The 14,732-nt window shown below is 49.7% G+C and overlaps 1 protein-coding gene across 2 annotated transcripts in view; it reads right to left on the bottom strand.

Moving 5' to 3' along the window:
* The window catches only part of LOC144722955 (MOB kinase activator 2-like), a 78,554-nt gene that overhangs the window by 18,485 nt on the left and 45,337 nt on the right, over positions 1 to 14,732 (bottom strand). For both annotated transcript variants that reach the window (XM_078601404.1, XM_078601405.1), the window contains exon 2: positions 6,438 to 6,589. In XM_078601404.1, coding sequence (XP_078457530.1) covers positions 6,438 to 6,589 — 152 coding nt within the window. The remainder of the gene's footprint in view (positions 1 to 6,437; positions 6,590 to 14,732) is intronic.

The raw sequence follows: 14,732 nt of genomic DNA, 5'->3' as shown, positions 1-14,732 counted from the left end.
TGCCCAAAGCTTCTCAATTTGCAGAGTATAAATAACCGACACCTGCTGTGGTGGCGAGTCCACCACGCCTGTAATCCTCGACGTGGCAAGGGGGTTGGTGGATCGCTCCAGAGATGGAGCTGTCGCGCGAGTCAAATCGCTCAACCGCTGGGACGCTAAAAGCCTCCTGACGTCCGCCTGAGATAGATTTACAGGACTCCTCTCCTTCGTAATCCTATTACTCACGACTCATATTATCCGCTGGAGCTTTAGGATCTGGAAAAAGTCCTATTATCCGTAAACCTTATTTTTCCTATTATCTGGAAGAATATCGCATCTTGCTTCATGGGAGAGCTTTCTATTATCCGCAATTTCTTAACCTGTTAAGAGGATTCGTGCGACATTTTAGCCCTATTATCCGCAATGTTCCCCCACCATCACTACGGATGGGAGTTCTCCTGTAGGTGAAATCAATTATATAATTGCACCTCCAATTCGGCACGGTTGACTGTGTACGGTGCAAAAGAAGTTCAACATACCAGGCAAAGAGCTACATGCGTTTGAATGTTTTCACATTTAGGTGTGAGGAGTCTCAAGGCAATCTACTTTCATTCAACACGTTCAAATATTCAACAATTAAACTGACAAAAAATGCTAATGCCCAGACCCTCATGTCAAAGTCTTAATACTTACTAAAGCTTTACAAGCAAAACAAAAGAAATGATCTGAAGTCAGAGTGACTCCCCGCTGAGCAGCTGCTGGGGCGATGTTCTTCTTCTCAATTGATGGTCATGAACCAGCGATGGAATTTCCACATTACAATGGTGGGGGCCAGTCTCTCCATTCGACAACCACAACTGATTTACCACAAAGCGGTGCAAAATGTATTGGCCAAAGAACCGATGTGGCCGACTCGAACTTATTGGGATTTGAACTCGCAGCAATCTCTGGTGAAATCTACGGCGATTGTCCTACGGACAGACTCAACCCCGGCCAGGAGAGTGTGGAATTCCACTGCTGGCTCCGCGGCCGTGAACCGGAGATGAACACCGCCCCCATGATGCTCGATTGAGCATGGAATCCCTTGGACGTTTGACCTCACCGCTTCGGGAAGGAGAGCCAACAAATGTAAAAGCGTGGCCCTGAAGCGGTTGGAGAACAGGAGGGGGAGGGGGGGAGGACAGCCTCGGGAATCGGAAGTCTCAACAAAAGGAGTCACGGAGCGACGGCCGAAACGTCACCCGAGCCCCCGTCGTGGTAGCGCAGTCCCCATTAACAATGTTTCGTTCTACCAGGTAAGGCTCTTTTTCACGAGCGACCTGGTCACAAATGATAGCCCAACGAACTGGCTCATTGCGCGGCATTGTATAGCAGCCAAATACTCCAAACGCGCGATGTTGATTCTAAATGTGGAAGGACCCGGAGAAAAATCCACGCAACCACGGGGAGAACATGCAGCAGGCGTCAGGGTCGGGATTGAACCCACGATCTCCTTGTATACCAGGCGAGGGAGTTAACATCTCGCCACCACGGCGCCCCATTGACACAGACACCGGTGAGCCTCAGAGAGCGGATGCAGCGCGCACTCTCTCTTGGCGAAACCCAAGTCGCTCGGCCCGGCCCGTCCAGGAGGCCCGCACACAAATTGCTGGCATGGGATAGGGGGAGTGGAGGGCAAAGGTCGTGCGGGCCAGTAGGCATGCGGGCGCAAACGTACGCGCAGGTGTGCCCGCAGATGACCAACGAACGCACACTCCGGACACAGGCACACACGCCAATGTAGCTTCGTAGACAGACGTACGACGACACAAACACACGCACGTGCAGGTATGGTCACAAACAGACATAAACAGCAGACGCACGCACACTGACACGGACATTCAGATACGTAGACATTCAGAGACACAAATATATCCCAGGATTGCCCGCAGACCCATACATACATACACACACACATTTTCAGATACATAAACATAGAGACACACCAAAAGACATGCTCACAGACCCACAGACAAAGGTCTCATGTATTGCCTAAACAAACTTTTGGGGCAAGTGCTATTTGAAAGCACATATTAAGTCCGGCACAGCACATGAGTGAGTGGGTGGCCAGAACCACGCCCGGCCGCTTTTGTTTCCCCAGTCCTGATGTTTACACACTGCACTAGGTACTCATTTGAGGCCAAGTCGACCTAGGGGAGGCCCAGGACCAGTTCAGATATTTGTCATCGGTGTTGGCCGTGAGCGGCAATCGAACTCTGGTCGCTGGGTTCGCAGCGCAGCACGCTGACCGCTACACTCGACAAACACATTGAGTTACATAAACACAGAGACACACACCCGAAAACATGCCCACAGACTCAAACACACACAAAGGCATACACATTTAGGCGCAGACACACTAAGAAAGGCCGTTCATATTTTCTCTGCGCATATGTTGGCCATGGCCACGAATAAAACTCTGGTAAACGGCTTCAAAGAACAGTGCAGCACCGCTCTTCGGCATGCACCAGCGCCCTCGGACTACCGGACTGTCTGTTTCACCTCAACCACTACACTGCAGACTGTTGGGGCAAGTGCTGTGAGCGAGCACCGATGAAGGCCGGCACGGTACACGAGCCGGTGGGTGGCCAACACCATGCCCAGCCACCTTGGTCTCCCTAGTGGCGATATATGACAAATCTGTATTACCGATGAGGAGACGTGTTCTGGATTATGAGGCATGAGACATTCTTCTTCTGGTGACCAGATTTCTAAACAGGCATATGAATTATTACCTAAATTCAAAGACAAAAATCTCTTCAATAATCACATACTCACAGATCGCAGATTCACGTCCACAGGAACTCAGACAGACAACGACTGTGACTCACAAACACAAAGACCCCCCGTATAGCCTGTAACAGACTGTTGGGGCAAGTGCTGATAGTGAGCACCTATGAAGGCTGGAACGGCACTCACAGCACAACCGAAATGTCACTGCGTGCCCATAGGCGCTGGAGAGTTGGACACCTTGCGAGGACACCCGAGTAAAACGAGCCGGTCTCAACCAGTCACTTCAACGAGTCACTTCTCCTTCAGAGACATTCTCACGAGTTTGTGACTCTGATGACAATGACACCCCTGGGGCAAAAAAAAAAAACAGCCCTGCAAAGGAGGGTGGAGGAAACGCATTGGGGTCAAACAGCCATGTTTTTCGTCACGTGCAAAACGAATTCAGCCTTTTGTTTGTAAACTACATCCAACGAGGCAATTGTTTTCTAATGTTCGTGATTAAAAAAACAACCTTTTAGCTGTGGCTCACCACGGGGAGTAGGATATAATGCATGGACAAAGGAACGGGAAAGGGAAGAGAGAAGAGAAAGAGTGGGAAAAGGAATTGAAAAACGTGATCCATGAAAGGTTCAGTAGAGCTGGGGATAGGCTACATGAGGGCCTTGTGATAGACAGTAGGCACGGCTCAAGATGCGCAGCAGGGAGAAAGAAGGAGCGGCGGGCAGGGAGGGGTAGGATGGGGGGAGAAAGAATGACCGTGCCGAGATGTCGGGATGAGAGGGTGATGGTGACGACGATTAGAGGGGATGAGGGAAGAGAGGAGAGAAGGAGCGAGCATAATTGAGTGGCGTGGAGCAGCGTCTTGCTTTCGCAGGCGGCAGGGAGAGGGATTCCATGTGGGTGTGGCCACACAGATGTCACGTGATTTACGGAAGGCGTGAGCTGACTTAGATATGTATGATGTTAATACGAGTCGTTGATGAACACTTAAAAAGCCCAGGAAAGGCCATTTATCCAGGACAACCTAAAGTCCTACTTTTATGAGGTCCCTGCTTGGGATGTTTGGTTCAGTTCCTAAATGAATAGTTTTTTTGGAAGTGATGATGATGATGTATTGAAGAAAAGCAATATTTTACAGGATGATGTTCAGTTTTGATATTCAGTCAAGGTGGGAGATGCGGGGGTGAATTTCAGAGATATTTATGGGGCGTGACTAAAACAGTGGACTGCTGTTCATTTGAGATTTTAATCGGAAGCGATGCCTGGAGGAAACCCATGCGCAGGAAAGGAGAATGATCAAACTGCTATCAGAAACCTACAATAATAATGATGATGAATTATTTACCCAGAAAATCCACGCCGAGTCCGAAGATGCTTTTTCTACATTGGGATGTTCGTCCAACACCGGGTCACATGGCGTGTTTTTTTTTTGTTTGCCATCGGAAGAAATCAGAGAAGCCGGAGGAAACCCACGCAGAACTGAGGAGAGACCGCACAAACTCAAACAAACTGCACGAGGGGAGTGGCTCCCGAGTCGCGAGTGGAACCCAGGCGCTTCTCGCTCGTGAGGTGCGTGCGTCGCCGCCTCGCCTGCCACTGAATGTCTCCATGAGCGCGCGTCGCACGGACACGGCAACGGATTCTCCGGATTACAAAGACGCGTGTCTCCTGGCCTTTCCTTAAAAAAGCACGGTGGGGGTGGGTGGGAAATAGTGCGTCTTATAATCCGCGGAATATGGCGTGTCTGAGAACGCAAGGATCGGCACGACAAAAGATAGTCTTTTTTATATGTAAATTCAAAAACGTGCACCTTACATAACCTACAAAACTGTGTCGGCAACTTACATAATAACGCACACGAAGTAGACAATTAAACTAAAAACTGCACAGCGGCCGTCACTGTTATATACATTATATATAACAGTCACTGTTATATACATTATATATAACAGTGTTTACATATTGGGATCGCGTTTCCGTAAAAGGTTGTTAATTCCGTGAAATGTTTTTGCCATTGTGACATGTTTCTATAGAGCGGCGCGCTCCGGTAATTTTCCACTCAATGGCGAGCCCTCCCCTTGTCACGATCGACCAATTACACAACAAAGGCCAGCAGCAGCAGCAACAACAACAACAGCAGCAGCAACAAGTCTTGCGCCGAGCCTGGGGGGACTGATAAACCGGGTGAACGCCCAGAGAGATTCATTATCTCTTTTACAACAGGTAGGTGGAAAGTTAAACGAGCATAGGAGTGGTGGTGCAATGCTTCCCCAGGCCCTCTGAGCATGCCTGGGGGGGGATACCCCGTGAGGGACGTGTGTATGTTGAACTTCTTTCGCACCGTACGTAGCCAACCGTCCTAATCGGAGATGCTCAAGGCAGTCAACGGGAGACTTTAGGGACACTGCACCATGGATGCGGTGAGCAGAGTTTCAGCTGGTGTTCCTCGGTGTAGAATTCTATCATTTAGCTCGGCGCCGCTGTGGTTAGAACGCGGGACTCGCACGGAGCTTTTGCGTTCCGTTTGGAATTCAACCAAGTTCTTCATCATCAAGATAAGCCCTCTGGGTTTATTAAAAGAGGATCACTTCACGCAAAGTCAACAATGCGTACGCCATGGATAGACGGGCGTCTGCCGTTGAGGAACGTGGAATTTACTCCATTGACTCAGGACGGCCAATGGACACGGGTGGACAGAGACCATGACCGACGTCCCTCCCCGACGATAAACATGACAGCCACTCTGCGGGAAGTCAACAATAGCTTGTCATGTGGATAGACTGGCCTCATGGGAGAGACTTGCCTCATGGGAGAGACTGGCATTTGCCACAGGAATGTGGAAGTTTGATTTGCGCCAGTGATGTCGACAAATCACAGGGTGCACACCCACAACAACAACAAACACCCGTCATTCGCCACTAAGTGGCGGTCACGTCACCACGGTGCCTGTGCCAAGCCAGGTGCACTTTTGAGGCCACGTGAAGTGTTGAAGTCTCGCTGACAGGAGGTCACGAGACAGACCCAGCAAGTGCCATGGGTTGACTGACCGAGATGACAACTTTCTGCATTTTCGCCGCCCAGCGCCCCCGCTTTATTGTTGTGAGCGTCACTCCTCCGCCCTCTGTTGTTTTTGGAGGGCGACTGCCCTCCCAATGCACGGCAGCATCCTTCGCACCCACACTGCCCCCGACGCCTGCACCACCACCGGGCGAGGCGGCGCACGTCCTGTGATGCGGCGCATGTCCTGTGATGCGGCGCTTCGGGAGCCAAGGATCGGTGGATCGCGATGGCTCTGTGACACCCTCAATCCCGTCGGGGGCTGCGAGGTGACCAGAAAACAGAGATGGGCACCGTCCAACGCTCACCGAAATACGGTGACACTTATAATTCTGTTATTTAATCATCTTACCCGCACCAAGCAGGGTGTCCACATTCACAAAGGCAATGTCGATGCTCGATCTGAGTTCACGTCCTTTAAACTCCCCACTGCTCCTAAAGGTCCCACACCGCTTCTCAGGGCCTGACCGCCCCCATCACTGCTTCCATCAACACTCCCCTATCACCGTTCCTCATCACCGCTACTATCAGCGCCCCCCATCACTGCTCCTATCACCGTCCCCCCATCACCACTTCCATCACCGGTCCCCCGGTGTCTCCCCCCCCCCACCCGGCGGAGCGGCACTCACTGTAGGTGGCGAGCCACTCGTTGCGGTCGATGGCTGGAGGGAGCCGCACGAGCGAGCGGAAGTCACAGTCGGTGACGTGCGCGCGCGCGTACTCGAGCTCCAGGTAGAGCTTCTTCGTCTCCGACGATTTCTCCTTCTCCTTCTTGCTTTTCCTGCTCGCGCAGCGGACAAAAAACGAAGACAACGGTGCCGTTAGCGCACACCTATGAAGGCCGGCACGGCACACGAGGGGGTGGGTGGCCAGCACCATGCCCGGCCGCCTTTGTCTTTCCAGTGGCGATGTTTACACACCGCACCAGGTACTCATTTGAGGCTGATTCGACCTAGGGGAGGCCCAGGGGAGGTGAGTGCCGCTCCACCGCTCGTTAAGAGCGCGGGAGATGTTCCGAGGTTTAGAATTGGGGTGCGGTCGTTGGAAAACAAAGCGCCGATTCTATCCAGTCGCTGGACACGCAATTCCACACCAGGGTGACACATCCTAGCCACGAGTCACACGTGACCACCACGCCACAGGGCGTCTCCCATCGAGAGGAGGTGAGGAGGAACACGTGCGGTTTACAGCGAGGCACACGAACGTCAACAGGCGACTCGTTGTTGTCACAACAAAAACAGAGCGGAGCAACGCAGACGTCCAGAATAAACACCTAATTCGAGACCCAAACACCATCGCACCTCCTCGCTTCCTTCTCAAAGACACCGGTGGAACTAACATCAACCGGCCGATGCATACATCTCCTTTATTCAATGGAAAATTCAAGACACAGGCTCAGCAAGCACCGACGGATGCGAGCACAGAACAACACTCACTTGCGCGCGCATCACAATTCCAACATACGCACAAACAGACGTACGTAGCGCGCGTGCGTATACCCGTACGCGGACGCTTACGCAACGTTAACCACCAGCCGACCGCCGCGACGACGCGCGGAGAGACGGCGCTTTCTGCACGCGCCGCACTCAACCTGCGCTCGAAGCGAAGACAAATCACGCCGGCAGTCAGTTGCGGGGCGGCGGAACGCGAGCGGACGCCCCTCCGCCCGTTTACCGTGAAACCCCGCGGAGCTCTCGCCGCCATCACCCAATTGTAACTCCGGTGCCCAGGGCGGTGGTTCGCGAGGACCGACGTTGATCGTGGTCACGCGAGGGGCTTGGGCGGGCGAACGCGTCGCTGGATGGGGATCGATGGCCATCGGTCGAGAACTCGCAAACGGAGCGGCAGCCAAAATAAATTATAAACTTTTGATTTTACCAGCTCAGGCCCACTGAGCTATGTAGCTCTTTTTCAGAAGTGACCTGGCCACAAATCATAGTTCAACGAAGTGGCTTATCACGTGGAAATTTACAGCAGCCAAAAACTATGAATGCACGTTGATCCTACATGTGGAGGACAAAACAGGACTCGCAACAATTTTAAGTAGTTTTTCGTTTAGTTTTGTTAAGTGATGATAATGAATTGAAATGTACACAAGGGCTTTCTCTGGGTACTCCAGTGTCCTCCCAAAATTAGAAGAGCTACCCAGACATGTATGTGAACGGGATTTTTCGAATAAACAATGAACTGTGACTATATCATCCCGTTGCGATAGGCCAAGGCATGTATCAATGTGTTGCAATGTCTTTCACCATCTTCACAATCCCATTACTCCTCTTATCAGCTCTACGAACATAATAATCCATGGCCGCCCCTTTTACTTCTCCCAGAATGCACTGCTTCTTTGGTAGCCCAATGAATAGGGCCCTTCTTGTTATCTAAGCAGATGGACAATTATGGGTGGCTTCTTATGGGAGGTATGAGGGGCGGTCTTTCCCTCCTCTGGGTTAGCAGCGTTGCTTCTAGTTAACACTAACTAGCTTCTAGTTAACACTACCTAGCAACCAGTGGACGGTGGCCAAGACGATAGCTAAACATCTCGATGCACGATCCTCCAGAAAAAAAATATCCCCCGAGACTCAGTGAGGCGCTTTTTTACACACGAAAAAGGGAACAAGCGTTGCACGTGGATACAGAATCCTTCCTATGTGGACACGCGATGCTGATCCGTGTTAAAAATAATACGCGCGAGTTTAAAGTCCGGGCGCTCCGGTTTCATTTTGCGTGCGCATCGCTCGTTCCAGCGCGGTGGTGGTGGGGGGATGGGGGGGGCGGGTCACTGTGACCTTTGCCTAAATAAAGAGCACGGCAGAAAGGATACGTGCACAACACACCACCTGACCATAACCCTGATCCAGATAACGATCCGTCCAATTTGCATGTGAACCCAGCAGAGTGGCAAATGCAAAGCAGCAGGGCTGAGGTCAGGTCCACGTGGACCGGGGTTCAACCGCAACGGTTCCCACTGCGTCCCGGTTGTACTGTAGTCTACTGTACTCTCCGTCATGATAAGACGCTCTGGAAAGTAGGGCGCACTCCGAATTTGTGCCCGGTGCTAATAATGCTCTTCTAATCTGGTCTCACACACACACAGGTGTCTCTATTAGATTAACAAACGCACCCCCAACTTTTTCTTAAAAACGCAGTGGTGGGGGGGGGAAGTGTGCCTTATAAACGGGTGAGTAGGGTAGCTCTCCGATGTGTTTTCGGTGTTATATTGCACGTTGTTGAGCGTTATGCCCGATGTTTTTCTCCACGTACTTGGGACCTTATTCAGGAAACGATGATATAGTTTTAATTTTTCGATTTAAAGCTTTCGTGACTGCAGGGATTCATCTTCTTGGTTTTTTCGGTAAAGTCACGTAGAAGGGAAGTAATAAAATAATAAAAATAAAAAATAAAATGAAACAATTCTCACGACGTTTCGGCCACAACGCAAGCAGCCGTCCTCAGGTGCTTGCGTTGTGGCCGAAACGTCGTGAGAATTGTTTCATTTTATTATGTTTTATTTTTATTATTTTATTACTTCCCTTCTACGTGACTTTACCGAAAAAACCAAGAAGATATAGATTTAATTTTTCGATTTAAAGCTTTTGTGACTGCAGGGATTCATCTTCTTGGTTCTTTCGGTAAAGTCACGTATATTATTATTTCCCTTCTACGTGACTTTACCGAAAGTCACGTAGAAGGGAAATAATATTATTAAATAATATTATTTCCCTTCTACGTGACTTTACCGAAAGAACCAAGAAGATGATGATATAGTTCCTGCTGCTGCTACTGCTGCCGCCGCTGGTGTCCGACGTAATCCAGTTCCTGAACAAGCTCCCAAGCACGCGGTGCAGGAAACGCGCGGCACCGTGCGGAACGTCACATGCTACGACCCGAATACAAAAGTGTAAGAGGTAAAACTTATCCTTGTTTTTTCATACTTTGATACTGAAAAAAAGGTCCCATTTTGTAGCTGCTCACCGCGTGCTACAGAAGCTCCGATACGTGTGGCATTGTCCTTGTGCTGTTCACCTTTTGGCGTTCTCTGGTCTGACGCTGGTGAGACTCGACCCTAAAGAACCCTGTTGACTCTGGTGTAGGCCAATCAATCTTGATTTGAAGCTTTCGTGACTGCAGGAATGCATACTCTTTGGTTCTTTCGGTAAAGTGACGTAGGTATGAAATAAAATTTATTTTATTGACTTTGACCAAAAGAACCAAAGAGTATAGGCCAATGAGTTTCAAAGACAATTCGCATGTTATTATCAGAACATGTTTGTTTGCATGTTCACCACAAGTACGTGTGGTTAACAGAGACATGATTCCTTGCAAAAAGGTTTCTATTTGGTGGCTGGACATCTTAACACCTGTTTTGTTGGCAAAAAGGGTCAAATCTATTCTTATTTTTCATGTAAGAGACCTTGTCACGCACTCTCCCGAGAGCCGGAAGGAGATTGCCGCCTTTGACCTGGCCGCAAACTTCAAAGTGCAGCGAGGAAGTCGTGGACTTTGTCAGGCGATGCAAATTCTGAGCGGTGGCGTTGCGAAAGGAAAGAGCGCGCGGTGGTCACGCTCGCCGGGGCCATGCCGCACCCCCGCTCGCCCGCGCTGCCCCAGCCAGAAACACTTTTCACTGGGACGCCGTCCGTGATGACATTACGATGCGTATGTATGTACGCATGTTGACAGCTACACTGTTACCTTTCTTCCTGCCAAGTCTTGGTGAAAACAAAACTGATGCCTCCCATCGCCAGCAGTGCGGCAAATGGCCGAGAGCGGAGTGTTCTGTCCATGTCATCATGTATGTACGTTTGTTGAACTTCTTTTGCATCGTACGTAGCCAACTGTGCTAATCGGAGGTGCGGGGAAGGACAACAAACGAAACACAAAAGAGATGTGAATCTGGATTGAGATGCTCAAGGAATCGTGGTTCGTGTTTTAACGATAATCATGCAGATGATTTAGGTTTCAATGGACGTGATGATGCCATAAAAAGAAGTTGTCAAGAAATGAGTTCTCAATCCCAATGATTTGAAAGTGCGTAGCTCCAGTGGATTCCTAATATCGGAGGGAAGAGCGTTCCAGACGGCCGCGGAAGCACATCTGAAAGCGCGCGATGGCGGGTGACCGTCTTTGTGCGACGCATTATTGCTGACCCGCCCATACTGGACATCTGTGAAAAAGAGCTCCATAGCTCATCGGATTCCTCCAATCGACATAAAGATTCCGATTCATGTTATTTTTTTGCGGATAAAACAGCAATAGTATGAAGACAAATCGACTCGCGATCAGAAAACTGCGAATGACAATATCCTTAGGTTTTTTCGGTAAAGTCACGTAGGTAAAAACATTAAAAAGTAAAATAAAATAAAAATAAAAAATCACGACGTTTCGGAGGCAACACAAGCTTCCGTCTTCAGGTGGTACCGTCACAGCCACGACAGCTGTATCAAGTAAATGACAATCCCAATCGGGGGTCGACTCGGCCGATCAAACTTTTCCAAGACCCCAATAAAATGAGTAGCACTTTATTTTGAATCAGTAGTGGTTGCAGCTATGGACAATACTGACCTCCTGCTTGGGAATATGTAATCTCCACCACCAATGCAGGGCCGACCAACAAAGGTGTGAGCAGGAGAAATGTAACTTTTGCCCGTGACTCCACTACCAGATACATTCTGTCCCAATTGACCATTAGCTGCTTATAATAGGTAACCCTATTTAAAGCTACAATCACGAATCTACTTCGAAACTAAACTTTTATTTTTATTTTACCAGGTTAAGGCCCACTGAGCTATATAGCTCTTTTTCAGGAACAATCTGGCCACAAATGATAGCCCAACGTAGTGGCTTAGCATGTGGAAATTTATAGCAGCCAAATAATCGAAATGCGTGTTTCTAAATGTTGAGGGAAAACCCAGAGGACCCGGAAAAAAACCCATGCAACCATGGGGAGAGAAACATGCAAACTCCGAATATACAGGCATCGTCAGGGTCGGGATTGAACCCACGACCTCCTGCATACCAGGCGAGGTAGTTAACATTCCGCCACCACGGTATGAGATCCGATTGTGGCTGCCACGTTCGTGGTGGCGCTGGGTTGACGGTTCTGTGGAGGTGCCACGAGTGAGCGTTTCTGTTTGAGATGTTATCGCAAGACGTGGCTTGCTCGACTGAAAAATTATAAGTAAGGAGAATCTGTATATTTTTTACGAAGTATTGCACCAGTAAAAAAAAGACCACCCTACGTCAGCTAGCAACAACAAATGCAATAACTAAATACCAAACCACGACCACAACCACCCCACCCACTACAATTACAACCACCTCCGTCCGCCACCTCCGTCACCATCCTGGGCCTGTTGCCGCAGCGATGGGGACGAGAAAAACCTTTTGCGGGCCACTAAAACGCGTCAAGCGTCGCAATCAAATGAGGCCGGCCAGAAAAACGCCGCACGCACTGGCGGTTGGCGCAGACGAGGAAATGAATCACTGTTGAGGTTTTTGTCAATTTGTCCCCCCCCTCCTCCCTCTGAAGGCGTTGGGCTGCCATCGACTTCATGAATTCAGAGTCAATGACGCAGGGCTTGGGAATGCTGGCGAATAATAATTACGGGTGTACGATCGCCCCCAAAAATCTCCTTCTTACGTAAAAGGATTTTGACTTCGGTGTTTTCACTGTAACCTTGTCACTGAATAAATGTGAAATGGAATGTCCTGGCTCAAAACACTTTAGTACCGTACGGCCAAGTCAAAGCAGAATAAATATACAAAACTCTCAGTAAAAATCAATACCAAATCATATTACTGCAGTTAAACTCCTCTTTCCCATGCTAATGTGAGGGGCACGATCTGCCAACCATACAATCCACCACGGAAATTACCCCTCCAGAAGGGGCTTTGTGTCAGGATTCATGATGGCTATGGACTATTGATAATCCCAACAGAGCACCGCCAACATTTTTTAGAGAATCGTCCATCATCAGCCATGGCCACTCCACTGCTGGATGAAGGCCTCCCAAAGCTGCTGCCACCTTTCAACATCTTGCGATGTAACAATGCACACAACAGCTGCAAAAGGTTTAATTGCAACGGAGAGTGGTCCGTGGAAGCAGATATCACAGAACTACCACTGAGACCTTTTCAAGTGACCCATTGTCCAGTTTGCCAAATTCCATCGATCAAGATGAAAATTTCGATTCTCCGAGTAGAAATTCGCTGAATTGGGTGCAAGCCAAAAATGTCGAGGCTTCTGTTGGAGTCATTGCTGAGCAAGCCGAGGCCATCGCCTCACCACCCTTGAGGATCCAGGTTATCCCCACTCACAATCACAGCAGTGCCGGACAGTGCTCTCTCTCTCGCAAGCCACACACACGGCGGTGTTATCCTGCTGAGCCACCCGGGCCACTGTGAAAAGCATTTTCAGATGGGACTTCTCTGCTCCCATCTCCGCAGCACCCCTGACTCAGTTAATCCCATCGCTCCTGTCGGGTCGGACGCATACACCTGCTCCCTCCCTCTCCCTCTCGAGACCCACCCTCCCCCAGGCCTGAGACAAAAGAATGAGGGGAATGACCGCACTTACCGGCAGATGGGCACACAAAGGACAGCCCAGTCCCGGCTCTGGGATCTCAGCGGAATGTACAGTGCAAGACGGGCAGGGCACACGCGGGCACGGGCGATCGCGTCCGGTGGAGACGGCACCACAGCCAGAGCCATCGGACCTCAACTTGCGTTTAGCCCCATCGCTCGAGGTTGTCCGGCAGAGTTTGCCATTGGGGCGATGGCGCGCGCGATCGCGAGGCCGCGGGTTCAGATGCCGGGCGTGGGGGAGACTCGGCCCATCTGGAATTGTCACCTTTTGTCGCAGACCCAAGCCGGACATACTTTTCAGTCGGCCGAGGCCTATCATAAAAACGTGCAGTGTACTGGAATGAAGTTCAACACAATACCTGTACCAGAACTCGGTACAAATCAATTCTGGCCATCCGAACACAGATGATAAATCTTGGTCAAACTCCAGAACAGGTGGCAACACGAGACTGGGGTTGATGTAAATGACTTCCACTTTGGGGAAAGTCAACAGTGGCTGTCACAAAAAAGAAAGACTTGCACCATGTGTGGATGAAGCCAGGTAGGGATGTAAGAATACATCGATTCAATACGATTCGATTACAGTAATTGTTCACGATACACATGTTGAATCAGACGCATGATACATACGTACAATGTGTGAAAAATATGGAAAGGTTTCCGCCAAGGGTTTTGATTCTGCTACTGAGATAACCGCCGCACCCATTGCTCGTTCGAGCGGAGAGACGACACTTTGCCATTTTTTGAGTCGTCAGTGATTATGCCGACGCCATAAATGTCACTTGCGCACAAAGCCCTTTCACCGCACATTAGGGTCACGACAAATTTACGTCCATCCCAGATGGGGCTTGAACCCAGGCACCCAGAGAGTCACGGGCGTGAGTCACCGCACACGACGACGACGGAACGCACTCCCCCCCCCTCCCCCCAACTCTCGGCGAATAAATATTTAAACGTTCCAAAAGACATCGACGGCACTTTCATTTCACGTTTTTCTAAAGTAAAATAAACTGATCCGCACGTCCTGCAAGAGTAGATTGTCGTTACCGTTGTTGACACTGGCCCTGCATGCGCTAAAACCCGTCCGACAACTTGTGTGAAATTAACAACGCACCGTGGTGTTTTGTACGCCAGTTGCTTTGCTTAAAAGCTCCTGCTGCTAAGTTCACCGAAGAAGGAAATTCTGAAGACATAAACCTTTTTAGGGGTTGCACCTTTTTTCTCTATTTCAAGGTGACCTTTAAGAGGGGTGGAATAAACCAAGCAGTCTTTCGCCAATCCTTTATGAGTAAAAGCTTATACAGTACTTGTAAGCAGGGAACTAATCTATTGAAAGAATG

This window comes from Lampetra planeri, chromosome 16, assembly GCF_965212315.1.
Source record: "Lampetra planeri chromosome 16, kcLamPlan1.2.h2, whole genome shotgun sequence".
Taxonomy (NCBI): domain Eukaryota; kingdom Metazoa; phylum Chordata; class Hyperoartia; order Petromyzontiformes; family Petromyzontidae; genus Lampetra; species Lampetra planeri.
This window is presented reverse-complemented; position numbering and strand designations above follow the sequence as displayed.